At 57.9% G+C, this 19,988-nt stretch overlaps 1 protein-coding gene across 2 annotated transcripts in view; it reads left to right on the top strand.

Annotated features, from left to right (window-relative positions):
- SDK2 (sidekick cell adhesion molecule 2) overlaps positions 1-19,988 on the top strand; it is a 267,728-nt gene that overhangs the window by 205,341 nt on the left and 42,399 nt on the right. For both annotated transcript variants that reach the window (XM_027518872.1, XM_027518871.1), the window contains exons 19-32: positions 4,108-4,303; positions 4,516-4,614; positions 4,971-5,162; positions 6,870-6,991; positions 8,017-8,126; positions 8,225-8,375; positions 11,461-11,698; positions 12,478-12,593; positions 13,209-13,398; positions 14,621-14,719; positions 15,948-16,142; positions 17,150-17,351; positions 18,231-18,334; positions 18,808-18,878. In XM_027518872.1, the coding sequence (XP_027374673.1) occupies positions 4,108-4,303; positions 4,516-4,614; positions 4,971-5,162; positions 6,870-6,991; positions 8,017-8,126; positions 8,225-8,375; positions 11,461-11,698; positions 12,478-12,593; positions 13,209-13,398; positions 14,621-14,719; positions 15,948-16,142; positions 17,150-17,351; positions 18,231-18,334; positions 18,808-18,878 (2,085 nt within the window). The remainder of the gene's footprint in view (positions 1-4,107; positions 4,304-4,515; positions 4,615-4,970; positions 5,163-6,869; positions 6,992-8,016; positions 8,127-8,224; positions 8,376-11,460; positions 11,699-12,477; positions 12,594-13,208; positions 13,399-14,620; positions 14,720-15,947; positions 16,143-17,149; positions 17,352-18,230; positions 18,335-18,807; positions 18,879-19,988) is intronic.

Genomic DNA, 19,988 nt, shown 5'->3' on the forward strand with positions numbered 1-19,988 from the left:
CGTCCCCTTCTCCTCCTTCCCCCAATCCCTCCCAGCATCAGAGTCTTTTCCAATGAGTCAACTCTTCACATGAGGTGGCCAAAGTACTGGAGTTTCAGCTTTAGCATCATTCCTTCCAAAGAAATCAGGGCTGATCTCCTTCAGAATAGACTGGTTGGATCTCCTTGCAGTCCAAGGGACTCTCAAGAGTCTTCTCTGACACCACAGTTCAAAAGCATCAGTTCTTCGGCGCTCAGCCTTCTTCACAGTCCAACTCTCACATCCATACATGACCACAGGAAAAACCATAGCCTTGACTAGAGAAACCTTTGTTGGCAAAGTAATGTCTCTGCTTTTGAATATGCTATCTAGGTTGGTCATAACTTTCCTTCCAAGGAGTAAGCGTCTTTTAATTTCATGGCTGCAGTCACCATCTGCAGTGATTTTGGAGCCCAGAAAAATAAAGTCTGACACTGTTTCCACTGTTTCCCATCTATTTCCCATGAAGTGATAGGACCGGATGCCATGATCTTCGTTTTCTGAATGTTGAACTTTAAGCCAACTTTTTCACTGTCCTCTTTCACTTTCATCAAGAGGCTTTTGAGTTCCTCTTCACTTTCTGCCATTAAGGTGGTGTCATCTGCATATCTGAGGTTATTGATAATTCTCCCAGCAATCTTGATTCCAGCTTGTGTTTCTTCCAGTCCAGCGTTTCTCATGATGTACTCTGCATATAAGTTAAATAAGCAGGGTGACAGTATACAGCCTTGACGTACTCCTTTTCCTATTTGGAACCAGTCTGTTGCTCCATGTCCAGTTCTAACTGTTGCTTCCTGACCTGCATACAGATTTCTCAAGAGGCAGGTCAGGTGGTCTGGTATTCCCATCTCTTTCAGAATTTTCCACAGTTTATTGTGATCCACACAGTCAAAGGCTTTGGCATAGTCAATAAAGCAGAAATAGATGTTTTTCTGGAACTCTCTTGCTTTTTCCATGATCCAGAGGATGTTGGCAATTTGATCTCTGGTTCCTCAGCCTTTTCTAAAACCAGCTTGAACATCAGGAAGTTCACGGTTCATGTATTGCTGAAGCCTGGCTTGGAGAATTTTGAGCATTACTTTACTAGCGTGTGAGATGAGTGCAATTGTGCGGTAGTTTGAGCATTCTTTGGCATTGCCTTTCTTTGGGATTGGAATGAAAACTGACCTTTTCCAGTCCTGTGGCCACAGCTGAGTTTTCCAGATTTGCTGGCATATTGAGTGCAGCACTTTCACAGCATCATCTTTCAGGATTTGAAATAGCTCCACTGGAATTCCATCACCTCCACTAGCTTTGTTCCTAGTGATGCCTCCTAAGGCCCACTTGACTTCACATTCCAGAATGTCTGGCTCTAGGTCAGTGATCACAGCATCGTGATTATCTGGGTAGACCATCGTGTCTCCTATAATCCTGAGGCTCAGAGAGGTTGACTGACTTTCCCAGTAAATGACAGAATTGAGCTTTAGTTTCCCCATGGCAGGTGGGAGCTTAGTTTCCTGACCAGGGATCAAACCCATGTCCCCTGCATTGGAAGACAGTCTTAACCCCTGGACCACCAGGGAGGTCCCTTGGTTTGGTTTTGTAACAGCGCAGAGCAGTGATTCCCATCTCATCCTCATTGCGATGGTGAAACGGGACTCGTAGGTGATGGACTGACCCAGTGCCAGGCCCAGTGCGTGTACATGGAGCACAGACTCCACCCCATGGCTGCCAGAGCCCAGCGCCTTTGAGGGCACTAGAAGGCACCAAAGACGCTTCTCTTGTCTCCCTGGTCCTGAGGGAGAACCCTCAGCCCCTCCTCTGCAGGTGCAGCTGTGGAAGGACAGGTAGTCCACACGCCAGAATGAACGTTCTGAAGCCGCTTCTGCCATCTTGGTCTCTGGCCTGGATGTGCGCATGCCTGGCGTGACTCCACTGCGCCAGGCTTCGGGCATCCTGTGCACGTCTTCCGTGTCATTTCTGAAGACAGTTCCCTGTGATACTGTTTCCAGGCACTTGTCAGGACGTTCTTTGTCCCTTATCTTTTTTTTTTTTAATGGTAGTGATCATAATTGGTCTAAACTCAGTAAGATTATATTTACCTAGATTTTGCACTTACTGGAGAATACACCACGCAATTAATTCTAACGGCATAATTAATTTGAATTTACATTAATTAAATTAAATTAAAACATCAAACTTGTTTCTTCATCTGCTCCAAAGAAGTTCAGCAATTTAATTGCTATGAAACAAGATAACCGAAATAAGGAGGGTATTTAACATACTTATTAAATGCCACTTAGTATTTCTGATTAGTATTTTTAGGGTCTAATTAGTGTCTAATTAACTTGCTATCGGCTATCTTTTCACAATACCAATTAAATTTCCAAACATCCTTTATAAACAGGCGGCCATGAAAAGGAGCAGATTAAGCATTGTTATGGGCGTGAGTTAATCAGGAAACATTGGCATGGTATTGTTTTATGTCTATAAATACCCGGGCTTATTAAAACTCATCCCGTGTTGCTTTTCACCATTAACTGCTATTTAATCAACTTCAAATAAAGGAGGAAATCTCTGAGACCAGCTGTCATTGTTAGAGACAGAAGAAGGGCCCAGAAAAAAATGAGTGGGGACAAGAGACCAGGAGGCAGAAAGATGCGGCCACGTGGATGGATCCAGAGATGATCACACTGAGTGCGTCAGAAAGAAAAAGGCAAATGCCATAGGATTTACATGTGGAATCAAAAACATGACACAGATGAAGTTACCTGTAAAACAAAAGCAGACTCACAGACTTGTGGATGCCTCGGGGGAGGCAGGGGAGAGAGGGATGGATGGGGAGTCTGGGATTAGCAGGTGTAAGCTAGTATACGTAGGATGGATCACCAACAGGTCCTACTGTATAGCACAGGAACCATACTCGCTGTCCTGTGATAAACCATAATGAAAAGAATATTTTAAAAGAATGTGTGTATATGTAAGGGGCTTCCCGGGTGGCGCTAGTGGTAAAGAACGCGCCTGCCCCTGCAGGAGACATAAGAGACGTGGGTTGGATCCCTGGGTTGGGACGATCCCCTGGAGAAGGAAATGGCAACCCACCCCAGAATTCTCCTGGACAATTTCCATGGGCAGAGGAGCCTGGCGGGCTATGGTCCATAGGGTCGCAAAGAGTCGGACACGACTGAAGTGACTTGGCACGCATGCACACATATATATGTATCACTGAATCACTTGGCTGTACAGCAGAAATTAACACAACACTGTGAATCAACTACACTTCAGTTTTAAAAAACAGGAGGCAGGAAGAGATGGAAGGGGAGGCGGGGAGTTTATGCAGCTATGGGTGGGATGTATAGAGTGGAGATTAAATGAAAAGTGATGATGAGTTTCCAGACAGGGTTTTCCTGTTGACACTCCACCTCTAGCAGATGGTTAAGATTAAAATCCCAACTCAGAACAAGTGTAAAAGGATTAGAGTTAGCTACACACTGAAGTTCCGGGGGAAAACTGTCCTAGCCCAGACAGAGAAAGACAAAGGAGTCCAGGTATTGGAAACAGAGACCCTCAGCTTCTAGCCGCTGTGTGATATAGTAAAGTCACTTAGCCTCTCTGAGCCTATTTCATCATCTGTGAAAAACCAGACTGGCTTCGTGCCTATGTAGTCACTCAAGTCTCCATACTTGGAAGGACTCCATATTTGGGTCAACGCTTTGCTGCTGTCTCTGGAAATTCTTAACAATTTTTAAACAAGGGGGTCTCCATTTGCATTTTGCTCTGGATCTGCAAATTATGTAGCCAGTCTTGGTCAAGTCCCTCCCTACGGGGTTGCTGTGGGGACTGAGTGAGAGATGACCCGTTGAAAGCACCCTACTGGCTGCCTTGCTTAGAGTAAGTCACTCAAGGAATGGAAAAGCACCCCAGAGTGAGCTCCCAGAGGACAGATGCTCCAGGGGCCTGTGGGTACCAACACAGCTGCCCTTCCCTGGGAGGAGGGACCCTAGGGCGCTGGGCTCCTGGACACTGTCCGTGGCCCAGCCTCTGGGAAAGCGCTGGGCCTCTGCTGGTCTCGTTCTTGCCACCCTGCTTGAGTGCCTGGCCTCTCTGCAGCTCATCGCCTGGGAGCCGGAGCAGGAAGAGGAGGTTACCATGGTGACCGCCCGGCCCAACTTTCAAGACAGCATCCACGTGGGCTTTGTGTCTGGCCTGAAGAAGTTCACAGAGTACTTCACCTCCGTGCTGTGTTTCACCACCCCCGGGGACGGGCCCCGCAGCACCCCGCAGCTGGTGCGCACCCATGAGGATGGTAGGCAGCCCCCGGTCCCAGCTCCCTCTGCCCTCCACTCCCTACGTGCCCCCCCTCCATGGGCCAGGCTGCGCGCTCCAGGCACAGGGCAGCCCTGCTCTTGTCTTCCAGCCTGGGGTGCCCCTGGAGCCCCGCGGGTCATCTTGCAGACGGTGGTCTCTCTCTGGCTCTAACTGGCCTCGGGTGGGGTGGGGGGCCTTCTCGGGGTGCAGTGCCTGGGCCTGTGGGACACCTGAGCTTCAGTGACGTCCTGGACACCTCGCTGAAAGTCAGCTGGCAGGAGCCAGGGGAGAGGAACGGCATCCTCACAGGTAGGTCCCTTGGCCTTGCCAACCTGGGGGGTGAGCCAGGCCGGAAAGGGTCATCCTGTCCATCCCCCTGCCGCCTACCCAGCGTCCCTCCAGAGCCTCTCAGCAGACCAGTCTTTCTTGGATAAGACTCAGAGGAGGTTCTCAGCCCCTCTGCTCTGTGGCACACCCCAGCTCCTCACCGTGGCTGCAGTCCCCACACAGCGAGGGCGCCCCCCGACCCACGATGCTCCCACTTCCTCGGAGGCACCTTGCTTCCAGCGCGTGTCCAACCGCCAGACTCATGGGGACGTGAGCAGCAGAGCAGAAGGCTGAAGCCACCGCAGCTGAGCTTACACAGCACTGCGGGCTCTCCCCAGGCTACCGGATCTCCTGGGAGGAGTACAACCGCACCAACACGCGTGTGACCCACTACTTGCCCAACGTGACCCTGGAGTACCGCGTGACCGGGCTCACCGCGCTCACCACCTACACCATCGAGGTGGCCGCCATGACCGCCAAGGGCCAGGGCCAGGTGTCGGCCTCCACCATCTCCTCGGGGGTGCCTCCAGGTGGGTGCCCGCCGCCCGCGCCCGGCTTCTGCCCGCTCTCCTCCTGATGGCGGCCACTTGCGTCCCATACAGCCAGCCCCTCCCTGGGGTCTGTGGTCCCTGGGTCCCCCCAGGGCTGGCCTCGCCCTAGTGATGGCAAGGCTGGGTGGACTCTGCTGCTTCCTCGCTTGGATCTCAGGGGAGCCCAGACCCCGCAGGCCCCAACCCTTCTCTCCTCCGCCCCTGGCCGCCTCCCGCCCCCGACTGCCCACACCAGGCTCTGCATCACACACTGGGGTCTGTGACTCAGGGAAAGAACTCTCACTGTCACCCGAAGGGTCCAAACGGGATTCCAGCCAGTGGGAATGTGTGCTGGGAGCCAGGTAGAGCAGGGTGAGAGTAATCCCACCCCCAGTTTAAAGAGCAGGCTGAGGCCCCTTCTCAGCCCCGCTTCTGCCAGACTCTGCGACCTCGAGCAAGTCATGTGCCCCCTGTGCCTCAGTTTCCCCATCTGTATCAATGGGGAGATGCTCTGGATACCCACACATTCCCATCTGGGTCTGTGAGTCTGTTTGTGCGATGTGGCCAGGATGCCTGGAGCCTCCCACCCACCAGGATGGTTGAGATAACTGGGCTTCAGCCAACCCCACGTGATAATAACAGTGACAAGAAGGAGATTGTTTGTGGCCCAATCGTGTCTGACTCTTTGTGACCCCACGGACTGTAGCCCGCCTGGCTCCTCTTTTGTCCATGGGATTCTCCAGGCAAGAATACTGGAGTGGGTTGCCATTTCCTTCTACAGGAGATCTTTCCTGACCAAGGGATCGAACCTGTGTCTCCCACATTGCAGGCAGATTCCTTACCATCCTAGCCACTAGGTAGTTATTAAGTTACTTGATAATTTAAGCCAGCACTGACGGTTGATGAAGTGCTCACCCAGCCCAGGGCTCCACGCATCAGTGCACTGAATCCCCCCAGTAACCCTGGTGGCTCAGATGGTAAAGAATCTGCCTGTCAGTGCAGGAGATGCAGGTTCGATCCCCGGTCAGGATGATCCCCTGGAGGAGGGCATGGCAACCCACTCCAGTATTCTTGCCTGGAGAGTCCCATGGACAGAGGAGCCTGGTAGGCTACAGTCCATGGGGTCGCAAAGAGTTGGACACAATGAAGCAACTAACACACACACACAGGAACCCTGAGGTAGACAATATTATCATCTGCACTTTACCAAGAAAGATACTGTGGCACAGAGAGGTTAAGGAACTTGCCCAAAGACACACAGCATCGGAAGCAGTCTGACCCTGGCATCTGAGCTCTTTCTGTTCATCCTGAACCTCAAGGCTCCTGGTCAGGATACAAGGTCTCCTCCTTCCCCTCAGCCCTCCTCCAAATCTCCCTCAGGCAGTATCGTTTGGGGAGCGCTGTCGCGGGTTATGGGTGGATGGAAAGGAGGATTCTTTCTAGGAAGCCCAGCCCCTGTTGCATGGCCCTGAGGTTCTTTCAGCCCTGAGCCTGCCCCGTCCCTGGTCTGAACACAGCGAGCCATAGATGCAGGACGGAAGCTTGTGTTGGGGTTGGGGTTGGGGGGGGTGAGGCCTCGGTCTGCTCGGAGGAGGAGGAGGTTTCCAGGAAATATGTGACACGGCCCCCTCTGTGCCCAGAGAGCCCTGTTCGATGTGGAAGGACCTTCTTCTTAATCTCCCTTCCTGCCCTATTTCCTTTTTCCAGAACTCCCCGGAGCCCCCACCAACCTGGGCATTTCCAACATCGGTCCGCGCTCCGTGACCTTGCAGTTCAAGCCAGGCTATGACGGGAAGACCTCCATCTCCCGCTGGCTGGTGGAGGCCCAGGTAGAGCCTGCGGAGGGGAGAGCGGGCAGCCCGCCCTTCGCTTTTGCCACGCCCCTGCTCTTGAGAGCAGACTGTGTGTGTGTTTACATCCGTGTGAAGTCTATATGCAAGGTACAGAAGGCCAGGTGCACCAAAAGTGTCCACAGTTCCCCTCTGCCTCACCTGTACACACATGCCTACACACACACACGCACACACACACACACGCACACACACACACACGCACACACACGCACACACCCTCTGATCAGTGTGGCAACCTGCTGGCCCAGAGAAATGACCAGCTGCTTCCTTTACACTCATGGTTCTCAGCTTGGCCTCACCAGGGGAGTGTTCAGAAACTGCAGTGCCCCGGTCCCACCCCCAGGAACTCTGATCTAGCTGGGGTTTTGGCTGCGATGAGTCTCTGTGGCTTCGCGTGGGCTTTCTCCAGTCGTGCCGCACAGGCTTTGCACTGCACTAGCTTCTCTTGTGGAGCCCCGGCTCTAGAGCAAGGGCCTCAGTCCTTACTGCACGCGGGCTCAGCAGCTGCAGTTCATGGGCTCCAGGGCTCAGGCTCAGTAGTTGAAGCACATGGGCTTTAGTTGCTCCGCAGCACGTGGAATCTTCCCAGACCAGGGATCAAACCCGAGTCCCCTGCGTCGGCAGGCAGATTCTTATCCACTGGACCACCAGGGAATCCCCTAGCTGGGGTTTTAGAAACATGCCAGCTGTTCAGGAGAATCACCTGGGAAGCTTACTTACCGAACAAGCAGACTCCTGGGCACCACCCCCAGGGTTTCTGATGCTTTCACGGGCAGGGCCCAGGAATGGGTTTGTATTGTAATAAGTGTCCCATGAGATTCTGATGCAGGCGGACTCAGGGTCACCCTTGAAGTCATGTTTAAGGGCCTGGAAAGAAGGGGGCCCCAGTTGGTGTCCTCCAGGTGAGCCATGGGATTTGTGTCAAAGCCTTGCATGGGCTGGCCTGCACCCCCAGCTCAGCCTGGCAGGCTGGCCGGCTCTAAGGGGGTCTCCCTTTGCAGGTGGGCATGGTCGGGGAGGGAGAGGAATGGCAGCTGATCCACCAGCTCCCCAACGAGCCCGACGCCCGCTCCATGGAGGTGCCCGACCTCAACCCCTTCACCTACTACAGGTATGGGGCGCGGAGGCGAGGGGCTGCCCGCACAGCAGTGGGCTCGGCCTGGCGGCCTGCCCTCACCCTTGCGCCCGCCCTCTCTCCCCCCATCTCAGCTTCCGCATGCGACAGGTGAACATCGTGGGCACCAGCCCACCCAGCCAGCCTTCTAGAAAGATCCAGACCCTCCAGGCACCCCCTGACATGGCCCCAGCCAACGTGACCCTGCGCACGGCCAGTGAGACCAGCCTGTGGCTCCGCTGGATGGTGAGGCTCCCGCGAGCGCGGTGAGGGCCCTGGGGGTGGGACGTCTGCTTGCGCCTCATCGCCCTGCAGAAGCGGGCATCCGCTGGCTCACCTCCAGCCCCCTTCTCGCTTCTGGCCATCAGTCTTAGCCAGACAAACAAGTGTTCTACATGACGAGAAGTTAGAAAACACTTTATTGAGCGTTGCCATGTGCCAAGCATTTTACCTTTTTTCTTCCATATAATCCTGCAAAGGACACATTACTGTCCCACGTTACAGCTAAGAAAAATGAGGCTCAGAGAGGTTACGCACTCACCCAGTCACACAGGTCCCTGCGGTGGTTCCGGGATTCAGACCTAAGAAGTCTCACCCACCAAGTCGGAGAATGAGTGGCTCCTCCTGAGGTTCAGGGAGAGTTGGCAGAGCCATTAAGCTCTGTCCCCATAGGCTCCACGTCGAGGGTCATTACCCCACGTGACCCCACATGAGTTAGTGATACAGCTGAGGGCTTCCCCTCCCGCCAGGCACTGTCTGAGTGTTCTGAGTGCTGTCGGTGTTGGACACTGAGCCCTCCCTGTGGGAGCCTGTGACAGTAATCCTGGCCCCACTTTACAGATGACGAAACTGAGGCAGAGAGAGGTGGGATAACTTTCCCAAGTAGCCTTCCCTCCATCCTCCCACACCCTCTAGTTAACAGCAGGGCTCAGAATCCCAACCCAGGGAGTCTGGCCCCCAAAACCCACTGCCGTAAACCCTGAGCATGCTTTTGTTCTTGGGGAACAAGAGAACATTTCTCCCCCTGAACATTCCCCCGGGACAGCATTTCCCGGGATGCAGCCCCACCAAGCAACAAACCAGGAGGAATTCCTAGATGAGGAGACGTGGGGCCAGCTCTGCACAGCCCAGCTTCTTAGAAAACCCAGGAACCCTAGCTTCGGGGGGAGCTTGCCCGCCTCGGCTTCACTTGGTCCCTCCAGCCACCAACTCGTTTTTTTAAACATTCGTTTATGGATATATTTATTTCGCTGCATCAGGTCTTAGTCGCCACGTGTGGGATCCTAGTTGTGGTGAACAGACTCTCTAGTTGCAGCACAGGAGCTCAGGAGTAGCGGGGCAGGGGCTGTCGTTGCTCCATGGCATATGGGATCTTAGTTCCCTGCCCAAGGATCAAACCCGCGTCCCCTGCATTGCAAGGCGAGTTCTTAACCACTGGACCACCAAGGAAGTCCCCACACAACTCCTTTTGGCCTCCACTAAAGAGAGCTGAGCGCCGAAGAATTGATGCTCTTGAACTGTGGTGTTGGAGAAGACTCTTGAGAGTCCCTTGGACTGCAAGGAGATCCAACCAGTCCATTCTAAAGGAAATCAGTCCTGAATATTCATTGGAAGGACTGATGCTGAAGCTGCAACTCCAATACTTTGGCCACCTGATGCAAAGAACTGACTCATTCGAAAAGACCCTGATGCTGGGAAAGATTGAAGGCGGGAGGAGAAGGGGACGACAGAGGATGAGATGGTTGGATGGCATCACTGACTCAATGGACATGAGTTTGAGCAAACTCTGGGAGTTGACGATGGACAGGGAGGCCTGGCCTGCTGCAGTCCCTGGGGCCGCAGAGTCGGACATGACTGACCGACTGAACTGAACTTAAAGATCTTTACTAGTTGTCCCAAACTCAACTTAAAAAGCACCGAGCTTTGGTTTATCAGAACCAAAGCTTATCAGGGTTATGGTTTATCAGGTCATTGCTGCCTTTCATTTACGTAGACAGCCTGATGGAGGCGCTGGTGACCGTAAACCCTGGATAAGCGCTAATTATGAACAATGAGCCCTGCCCCACCCCCCTCTGCCAGCTGCAGGCACCGCGCGGAGCTGTCCACCTGCCCAGCCCACCACCCCCCATCCCCACTTCCCTCCTCCGCTCCGCTCCCCTCCAGGCTGGCTCTCTGATTGCCCCCGCCCCTCGCTCTAAGGTTTCCAAGTACTAAAAGGCTGAGACGTCCAATACCCGGGGTGGGGGCCGGAGGGGCAGAGGAGGCAGTTGCCAGGCTGTGCGGGGCCCGGGCCCCTTGGGGCCCCCCTAATGGCACGGCCCCTTACCTTTCCTTAGCAGGCGAGGGAGCCTGCGACCTGGGCCCGGCTCAAGCTCTCAGGCGCATCGATCGCTGCCTTAATGGTCTCTGGTCTGTTTCACTTAAGTGTCTATAGGAGCGGAGCCGGGGAGAGAGTATGGAGGGGGCGAGGCACAGGCTGAGGAGCTGGAGAAAGTGGGTCAGAACATGGGGGCCCGTGGATCAGGGGCTTCTTGGGGAAGCAGAGCGGGGGCCAGTGAGGGCTGAGAGCACCCCAGCTCCAGCCCTGCCACCGTCAGAGCGAGAGTCTTCTAGTGCCTGCCCGGGTCACAGGCTGCCCCCGACAGGCCCACCTCTCCACTGCGGGTCAGCACCGCCAAGTTCATCCAGATGACCTTAAGGCAGTGGCCTCGGCATCACCAGCCTAGTCACAGGCCCAGGAGAGGAAGTTGTTTTTGTTTTCTGTTTTTTTTTCTCTTCACCGAGACTCCAAGAAGAGGGAGACTGAAAATGCACAGGAGAGACGGAGGTGTGCTGGGCGGAAGGACTTCCTGGCAGCGGCTCCTGTGCTGGAGACGCTGTCTCCGCACGCTTGTTCTCCAAGGGCAGACGCGGGCTGAGATCGGGCATGTTGCAGGCAGTTAAATAAGTGTCTGTTGGCAGGCTGGGGGAAGGAGTTTAGTGGCAGAGACCGCAGCCAAAGGTGCCACGTGTTAGACAGCCTTTACGCCGCTCCTCCTGGGCCAGCCCCCTCGGCAGGGTCGTAAATTTGTCGTACACACTGTAGAGTGGTTTCTGCCTCTCCTCTGAGCCCAGGGGGAGACTCGGGGAGAAGGTGGGGCCATCAGAAACACAGAGTCACACAACCAAGCCATGCTCAGCGTTGAGCGTGCCTCACACAGTGCCGAGAGGCTGGGCAGTAGGCTGGGTAATCCCGAAGTCTCCCTGGAAGAGGCTGCTCGAGCCTGGCAAGTCTGTGCAGCGTGGGGCAGGCCTCACAGCAGTCTGCGCCCCACCCCCATCCCCCCTGCAGCCTCTCCCGGAGATGGCATACAACGGGAACCCCGAGTCGGTGGGCTACAAGATCAAGTACAGCCGGGCAGACGGCCACGGCAAGACGCTGAGCCACGTGGTCCATGACCGTGTGGAGCGTGAGTGCACCATCGAAGACCTGGAGGAGTGGACGGAGTACCGTGCACAGGTGCAGGCCTTCAACGCCGTCGGGAGCGGGCCCTGGAGCCCAGCGGTGATGGGCCGGACCCGGGAGTCAGGTACCGGCCGGGGTGCCCGCCCCTCACCCAGGTCATCCCCCTGTGGCCTGGGGACAGCCCACTTCAGTCCCTAAGGCTGGAGCTGCTGTGCAGGAATGTCCTGGGCTCATTCTCCTGTTTGTGCTCAGCGTCTGGCAGAGCATCCTCTGTGTGTGTATGTGTGTGTGTGTGCGTGCGTGTGTCTCTAGTACCTGATCCTTCCCTGCACTGCTTCCTAAGTTAGGGGGACAGGTTCCCAGGAGGAGATACCTGGCTCTGCGCCCTTTAACCCTGACCTCAGTGATGCCTGCAGGACCCCATGATTGGAGGTGGGGGAGGGGAAGGGGGGTGCGGGTTGGGTTAGCTCTCAGAACATTCCAGAAACACAAGCAGCCGCTCACAGGGGCCTGGCAAGGGGACACCCACAGAATATGTGCTCCCAGCCTGCAGGCAGCCCTCACCCATCCGCACGTGGCGGATACCCTGTGGCTTCTTCCTGACGCCCTTTAAATGATGGCTCCCTTCCCACCAGGCTCCCCCCCAACCCCGCCTGCACCCCCTGCGGCTGCACTGGCAGGAAGTGCAGGCTCATCCTGTCGTGAGTCTGAGCGGGGGTCACAGGGGTTTACCTCGCGCCAGAAGCAGCACGTGTGATGCTCCGGAGCCAAGAGCATCACGGTCGCAGGATAGTTTGCTGTTTAGGGACTGCACCCCCGTTCCTTCCCTGGACTCCCTCCACCCCTCCACTGCGGGGTCCACGCTGGGTCCTGAGCCCCTCCTCCTCCTCCCTCCTCTCCCAGTGCCGTCCTCTGGCCCCACCAACGTGTCTGCGCTGGCCACCACCTCCAGCAGCATGCTGGTGCGCTGGAACGAGGTCCCCGAGGCCGACCGCAACGGGCTCGTGCTGGGCTACAAGGTGAGAGGCTCCCTGCTTCCCCGTCTAGGCACCCCATCCTGGCAAGCCCCTGGTGCTCAGGATGCTGCCTTCTAGAGTGGACACAGGGGATCTGCTTGCTGGCATCCACAGGTCACGGCAACCAGGGAGTCCTCCCTTGGGGGTGGGGAAGCTTCCCATGAGGGCTGTGGGTCCTGGGGGGTCAGCTCCGCCTCCCCCAGGAGGCCACACTGGGTCACTCACTCTCAGCCCCCACAGGCCCAGATTCAGTTTCCATCATCTTCTAGAATTCCTTCCAAGCCTGCACCTACAGCCCTAGCCTGGAAGTCATGAGACATCCCAGTGCTGCGGCTCCTGGCTGTGTGACCTTGAGCAAGTCAGGCCCCTCTCTGGGCTGTTTTCCTAGCCGGATGCTCTCCGAGGAACCTCCAGCTCTGCAGCTTAGTGCATCCCTGTGTCCCCCTCCCTCCCCGAGCACTAGCCTCTGTAACCCGGGGACCAAGCCCCTCCAAGGAGCCCCGGGTCCACCCACTCATCCTCACCACCCCCCACCCAGCTCCTGGGGAGGAGACAGGAGACGTTCTGGCAAGACCAGAACCCAGCCCACGGCCCTGACCCTGCGCTGGGCTCTGACAGGTGCTATACAAGGAGAAGGACTCGGACGCCCCACCTCGGTTCTGGCTGGTGGAAGGGAACTCTTCCCGCAGCGCCCAGCTCACAGGCCTGGGCAAGTACGTGCTGTATGAGATCCAGGTGCTGGCCTTCACGCGCATCGGCGACGGGGGCCCCAGCCACCCTCCAATCCTGGAGCGGACCCTGGATGACGGTGAGGTCACACCCCCCCAGGGTCTGGGCAAGGCTGGGAGCTGCGCTTCCCCCTGCACCACCCCCTGCCCAGCCCTGCCCCTCCTGGGATCTCCCGCTGCCCCAAAGGGAACCGTGGCCTCAGGCTGCCCCTGGGGGAGCAGGCTTCTGAGGGCCACCTGCCCACTGCAGGGAAGGCTAGCAACAGACCTCATCCCTAGGGAAGAGATGCCAGCGCAAGGGCCTTTGGCGTCTGATCCAGCCTCGCTGGGGCAAGAAAAGAGAACCTGTGCCCCTTTTCTTCTTGTCCGCCTGGGGGCAGGCTCAGGCCTAGTGCAGGCCTGTGCAAGGGAGAGGCCTGGTTTTCCCTTTGCACAAGCCTGCGGGTCTTGTTTGCCAACGAGTGACGCCAGCTGAGCTCCAGGCGTCCGTCTCTGCGGCAGAACACCCCGTCAGAGGCCGCCCTGACAGGTCCTTTGCCCTGCTTCCTGCCCACACGCATCCTCACACGCTGCTCAGCACAAACACCGGTGGGGTCGGGCTGAGAGGGCCAAAGGAAGCCCAAACACCATGTGTCTCTGTGCTCAAAAGCCATAAATCAAGCTAATGATCTGTTAAATTAAATATGTTTCATCCTTCCGCCTTGACAAATATACCCTCCTAATGACCTGGAAGGCCAAGTTCAAATTTAGAAATCTCAGCTTCCTTGGCGTTCCTGGTGGGATGGAAGCTGCACAGGAAAACCTATGCCCCCGTCACCCTGGTTCTCTCCCCTCCTCAGCCCCGTCCCCTCTGGCCTATACCCGTCTCCATCCACATGCATGCCCCAAAACAGCCGCCCGTTGGCCATTCCTGGGTCCAGAAGGGCAAGTCTACACCCTGGGGAGGGTGGATCCAGGGAACAGACCCAGGAAGCATGCTTGGGGCTGTTTGGACAGGGCGCCCCAGATCTGAGGATTCCAGAGAGAGTTCTGGAAAGAGGAGTGGTGCCTGCTCGGGATGGGCACTTCCATTTGCCCCCAGGCTGCAGCCTGGGTCCCTTCTACTTCCTGCCGAATAATACGTAAACCTCCCTGATCACATGTCTGTGCCCCATGCTCACACACAGACACACACTCCCCCGCAGCTCACTGAGCCGAGCGGCCCTGTCCCCCGCCTCCCCCGAGCTGTTCTGCAGGAGCCGGGTGGGTCTGGGGGCCGAGCGGCAGCCACACCATCACCTGCTCCTCCCTTGTGCCCCCCAGTCCCGGGACCCCCTGTGGGCATCCTGTTCCCAGAGGTGCGGACCACATCAGTGCGGCTGGTCTGGCAGCCCCCCGCTGCCCCCAACGGCATCATTCTTGGTAAGGCCTTCCCCTTCCCGGGCCCTGGCCACAGAAGCAGGAGGTGTAAGATACAAAGGAGGCAGATTCTGCGTTGGCAGGAGGGAGACTGAGCCCAAGCAGCATTCACATATCCTCGAGAAGGGTTCTGACTTCTCCCACTGGAAATCTCAGTCTGGCAGAAGACAGATTTGTGGTGGCCCAGGGGGAGGGGGAGGGGGGGAGGGGGAGTTTGGGGTCGGCAGATGAGAACCCTAGAATGGACGGACAGCGAGGTCCTCCCTGAACACAGGGAGCTGTGTCCAGTGTGTTGGGATAATCCCTAATAGAAGAGGATACTATAAAAAGAATGCGCGTGTACACGTGTTACTGAGTCACCTTGCTACACGGCAGAAATCAACGCAACACTGTGAATCGACTAAACATTAACTTAAAAAAAAAAGGAACTGTAAGATTATCAGCTGGAGGGCACGGTCACGTTCAGATCTCTTAAGGGTCATTGATTAGCTCTGTGCCCCCACAGAGGGGCAGGAAGGGCCACTAATCAGCTCTGTGCCCCAAGAGCTCCAGGGCCCCAGCTGACGGGCCATCTGGTAAACCTCGGCCATGGCTTCTAAGTGTGGCCAGGTCAGGCTGCCCTGACAGGCTCAGCCCGGAGGCTATCACAGGTGGGAAATGGGGCCCACAGCCCCAGCAGGGATGCTGTAGATGGGAAGCATCATTTCATACCCAAGGCTCCTCCCTTAACACACACACACACGCACACTCACAGATGCAGGAGGAGGTGCAGGGTTGAGAGCAGCAGCCGTGTGAACTTGAGCCCGTCTGCTCCCCTCCACGGCCTCAGCCCCTCACCTGTACTGTGGGGACTGGACCACCTATATCTGGTTCAGGGCTCTCAATCCCGGCACCTCCCGGTGAAAGTCACGCCTCTGCAGAGTGGAGGTGGGGAGGGCACGCGACTTGAACTCAGAAAGACCTGGGCTGGCTGGACTCCTGGCTTGGTCACTTCCTGTTAAGTGGTCTGGCTTCTCTGAGCCTCAGTGTCCTCCTTGGGGGGCTGGGCTGGGTGGGGGGTGGATCGCAGCTGTCCAAGGCCCCCCAGAGTCACACTCCCCAGGGGGCAGCTGAGGACGTGAGAGTGACCCAGGGTGGCTCGAGGGCAGACGCTGCGGTGGCCTTGGGCTTGGGGCCCTGGGGGCAGCCTGCCCCACCTCCCAGCGCCGCCACCCCCCTTCCCGCCCCGCAGCGTACCAGATCACGCACCGGCTCAACGCCACCTCGGCCAACGCCGCCGCTGTGGAGGTGCTCGCGCCCAGCGCCCGCCAGTTCACAGCCACCAGCCTCAAGCCGGAGTCTGTCTACCTGTTCCGCATCACGGCCCAGACCCGCAAGGGCTGGGGAGAGGCTGCCGAGGCCTTGGTGGTGACCACTGAGAAGAGAGGTGACTGTCCCCTGGGGCCGGGGAGGGGGCGGGCGCTCACCCCCTTTCCTGGTGCCCCGCCAGGGGTGGGCCAGTGACAAGCTGTGAGTCTCTTGTCCTGGTCCCCAGTGAAGAATGGGCTCTCCCCTCTGTCCCCAAGGCCAGCACCAGCTCCAGTTGACTTCCAGAGCTGGGCGGGGCAGTCCCCTTCTAGGACTGTGCTCTGAGCTGGTACTGGTTTTCCGAAGGGTGGGTTGGTGAGGCCAACTTCCCTCCTCACTCCCCGCCCCCTCGACAGAGGGATCCAGTTGGGTGCAAAATGGGGCTGCAGCCCGGAGCCCCGGCTGCCTTCACCCTGCGGCCCTGAGCTGGCTTCTCACCCCAGATCGGGTTCCCCAGAAGCAGGCCTGATCCCCGGGCCCCTGTGAACCTGACTTATCCGACAGTGTTCCCAGGAAAAAACCAGAAGGACAGTGGTTCTCAACTTGGCACTCCCCCCCACCGGGGCCACTGGGCAAAGTCTGGAGGCCTTTGGGTTGTCACACGTGGAGAGGAAGGCGTCCTGGCACCTAGTGGGTGCGGGCACACAGCCCACAGCGTGCGGGACAGGCCCCGTCAATAGAGACTCATCCACCCAAAGCCGAAGCGCAGAGAACCCCCGCCACAGGGCGTGGGGACGCGAGAGGGGACCACGCACGGGCGGCGGACACGCCGAGTCCTGTGGAGGGAACGCGGGCTCAGCCACACTCCGTCAGGGCCAGCCTAGGTCCCATCGCAGCCCCGTGCAGACACGGGGCAAAGGAGCCGGTGTCCACACCTCTCACTGTGAGCCCTGGGGGGTGGGTGGGTGAATTCCCAGACACCCAGGCTTCCCCTAGCCCAGGGACCACCGCTGACCAGGAGACCCGATGCTGACTGTCGGGTCTGCTGTGTGTGGAAGTGGGCTGGGGAGGCGGGCGAGAATGCGCATCTCTTACTCCCGCCGCGTGCTCACCCGCTCGCCCCCTGCTCCGTGCGCCACCCCCCAGACCGCCCACAGCCCCCCAGCAAGCCCATGGTGCAGCAGGAGGACGTCAAGGCACGCAGCGTGCTGCTGTCCTGGGAGCCGGGCAGCGACGGGCTGTCCCCCGTGCGCTACTACACTGTCCAGACCCGCGAGCTGCCCAGCGGCCGGTGGGCGCTGCACTCGGCCTCCGTGAGCCACAACGCCTCCACCTTCCTCGTGGACCGGTGAGGCCCCGCGGCCTGGCCGCCAGCATCCCCACCCTGCCCCGACCAGCCGGGGACACGGCACCCTTGGAGGGGCTCCTGGGGGCCCAGAGCCCACCCCCACATGGCTTCCACAGCCCCCATCCCCTAGACCCCTCCCCCTCCACGCACATCCCCTCCGGCTGTGTCCGAACCTCCCTCCCCACCCTCCCTGGAGCCTTGTTAGGGCTGCCTCTTAATTATCTATTTCTGGAGCCTAGAAGCCCCCCCTTCGAGAGAGGCTGGCCGCTCTTCATTAGCTGGATCCCGCCAGCCAGCCGGCATCTCCCTCTCCATCTTAATAGGGGAGTGGAGCTCCGCTCCGAAATCTTGCCTTCAATTTAATTCCTACTGGGATGTATTTTTAATATTCCAGTTGACGTGCCCGAGAGTTTTGAGCAATACTCTTCTCCTCCCCACCCCCCGCCGCACCCCCAATAAATCAAAAAGGAAGCCGTTTGCCTGGAGAGGAAATGAGCCTTATAGAGATGAAGTGCTGGTTAACTCTTGAGACCCTCGGCCCCTCCTGAATTTACTAAGTGCAAGAGCAGGCTGGCAGTTCTTGGGGGCGGGGTCAGCTCCCAGTGGGGTTACTCTGCCTGCAGGCCTCTCCGAGGTAGAAAACGTGGACGTTTCCACTTGGGGGCCTCTGGCTGGGACCAAGCGTGAGGCCATGCCCTGAGCCGGCCCAGTCTAGGGGGCCCCAGGTTGCACCGGCATAGCAGACGGTCCTTCTGAGCCCCCATGTTCCTGTCTGTGTAGTGGATCCGCACCCTCCGGGGCTGCCCTGGGGATACGACGAGCAGAGATGGGGGACCTAGAGGGACACCTCCCCGTTCATTTATTCCGATTCCTCTACAGGCTCAAGCCCTTCACGTCCTACAAGTTCCGCGTGAAGGCAACCAACGACATCGGAGACAGCGAGTTCAGCGAGGAGTCAGAGCCCCTGACCACCCTGCAAGCCGGTCAGCGCCCTCTGCTTGGTCTCTCTCTCGGTCCCCTGGGCAGTTGCTGGGCGCTGGGCATTCTCTTTGTGGGGAGGGGGCCTCCAAAGATGGAGGGACTCTAGGCCTGCTGGATCCTTGGTCTGGCTCCCTGGGCAGACTCCCAAGGACATTTGGGTCCGAGGGGCTTTCTCCAGGGCTTAGCACCCACAGCCAGCCTGGCGTCCTCACGTCTCCGAGCTCACGGCCAACCCCAGGAAGCTGCGTCGGCGTGGGGAGGCCCGTGGGGGGCAGAGAGAAGAGGCTCCAGGCCCTCGGCTCTGGGCTGGGGTCAGGGTCCCGGCCCCTCTCCCCATCCACGTTGGCTCTTCTTGCACAGGAGGTGGGGGGGCAGTGGGGGTGGATTGTGCCTGAAGCGGGGCCAGCATCAGTGGAACCTGGTTCCCATGGCCTCCCAGGGGCCCCAGAGCTCAGCTGCCCACCTCTCCCCACAGCCCCCGATGAAGCGCCCACCATCGTGTCCGTGACACCCCACACCACCACCTCGGTGCTGATCCGATGGCAGGTACGGCCGGCAGGCGGGGAGGGGCCCGTGTCCTGTGCGGACTTGGTCACAGTCTGCGCTCAGACCAGCAATTCACCAGCCCTGGCGGGACCGGAACACGGTATCCACATGCATAGACACGCACGCTCACATGTACACGGACACACCCTTCACTCCCCTCCCCGTAATCACATCCTGCCACGTACCCTGTGTGGACGAGGACCCAGACTCGGGGAGGGGATGAGAAAGTCGCAGATCACCCAGCTACTAGCTGGCCCTAGGTGCCCTGAGGTCAGCAGAATCCTCAGACAGAGACAGGTGTGGGGCATCCAGGGTCTCCATGAACCCAGCCCTGCTCTGGGTGAAGGGGTTCCCAACAGAGACCAGACACAGGTTTGTGTGCCCCACCTGTCCCCGGGCCAGGCTCTGACCTGTGAGCAGGAACCCACTGTCCAGGTACAAATAATCCCCCTTCCATCCCTGCCCACCCCCAGCCACTGCTCATGTGGGCACTGCCTCTCACATGGCCAGAGGAAGACCCAGGACACTTCTCAGAGAGCCAGCTGCCCCTGGGTACCTTCGTGACCCTCCCCAATCCCCTGAAGTCCAGCCATGGGGCTCAGCAGGTCACCCCCAGAGGCCCCCAAACCAGGAACTGGTTTTCTCAGGATTAGAGGGGCAGGTGCCAACCTTTGCCCACCTGCAGCCCCCCTGAAGGGGAAGCCTTTGAGGAGGAGACAGGAGGGACCTTCCCCAACCCTCCCCCAGCCCCAGGCCCCCCTGAGGAGGACGGTCCCCAAAGACAAAATGACCTGGAGCAACCAGGAGCCAGTGGAGGCTGGAGCAGGGCGGGGCCGTCCTGATGGAGTGAGCCGCAGGGAGGTGCCAGATGCAGCCAGGGACGCAATTAAGGAGCTCATAAAAGGCTGAACTGTTGCAGCGGGTTTTTTAGAAGAGGTGTCATAAAAGGTAGTTTCCATGTTCTCCAGAAGCCTGTTCTCCAGCTCATCTGAGGACGGGAGCAGAAAGCAAAGGAGAAAACGATAAAGACACAGAGGTGCAGTGCAGGGCGACACACTCGCCCTGGGTCTGGCTGAATAGCAGGGCAAGGGCTCTCCCTAGTTCCTAATT

This window comes from Bos indicus x Bos taurus, chromosome 19, assembly GCF_003369695.1.
Source record: "Bos indicus x Bos taurus breed Angus x Brahman F1 hybrid chromosome 19, Bos_hybrid_MaternalHap_v2.0, whole genome shotgun sequence".
In the NCBI taxonomy this organism is placed as follows: Eukaryota; Metazoa; Chordata; class Mammalia; order Artiodactyla; family Bovidae; genus Bos; species Bos indicus x Bos taurus.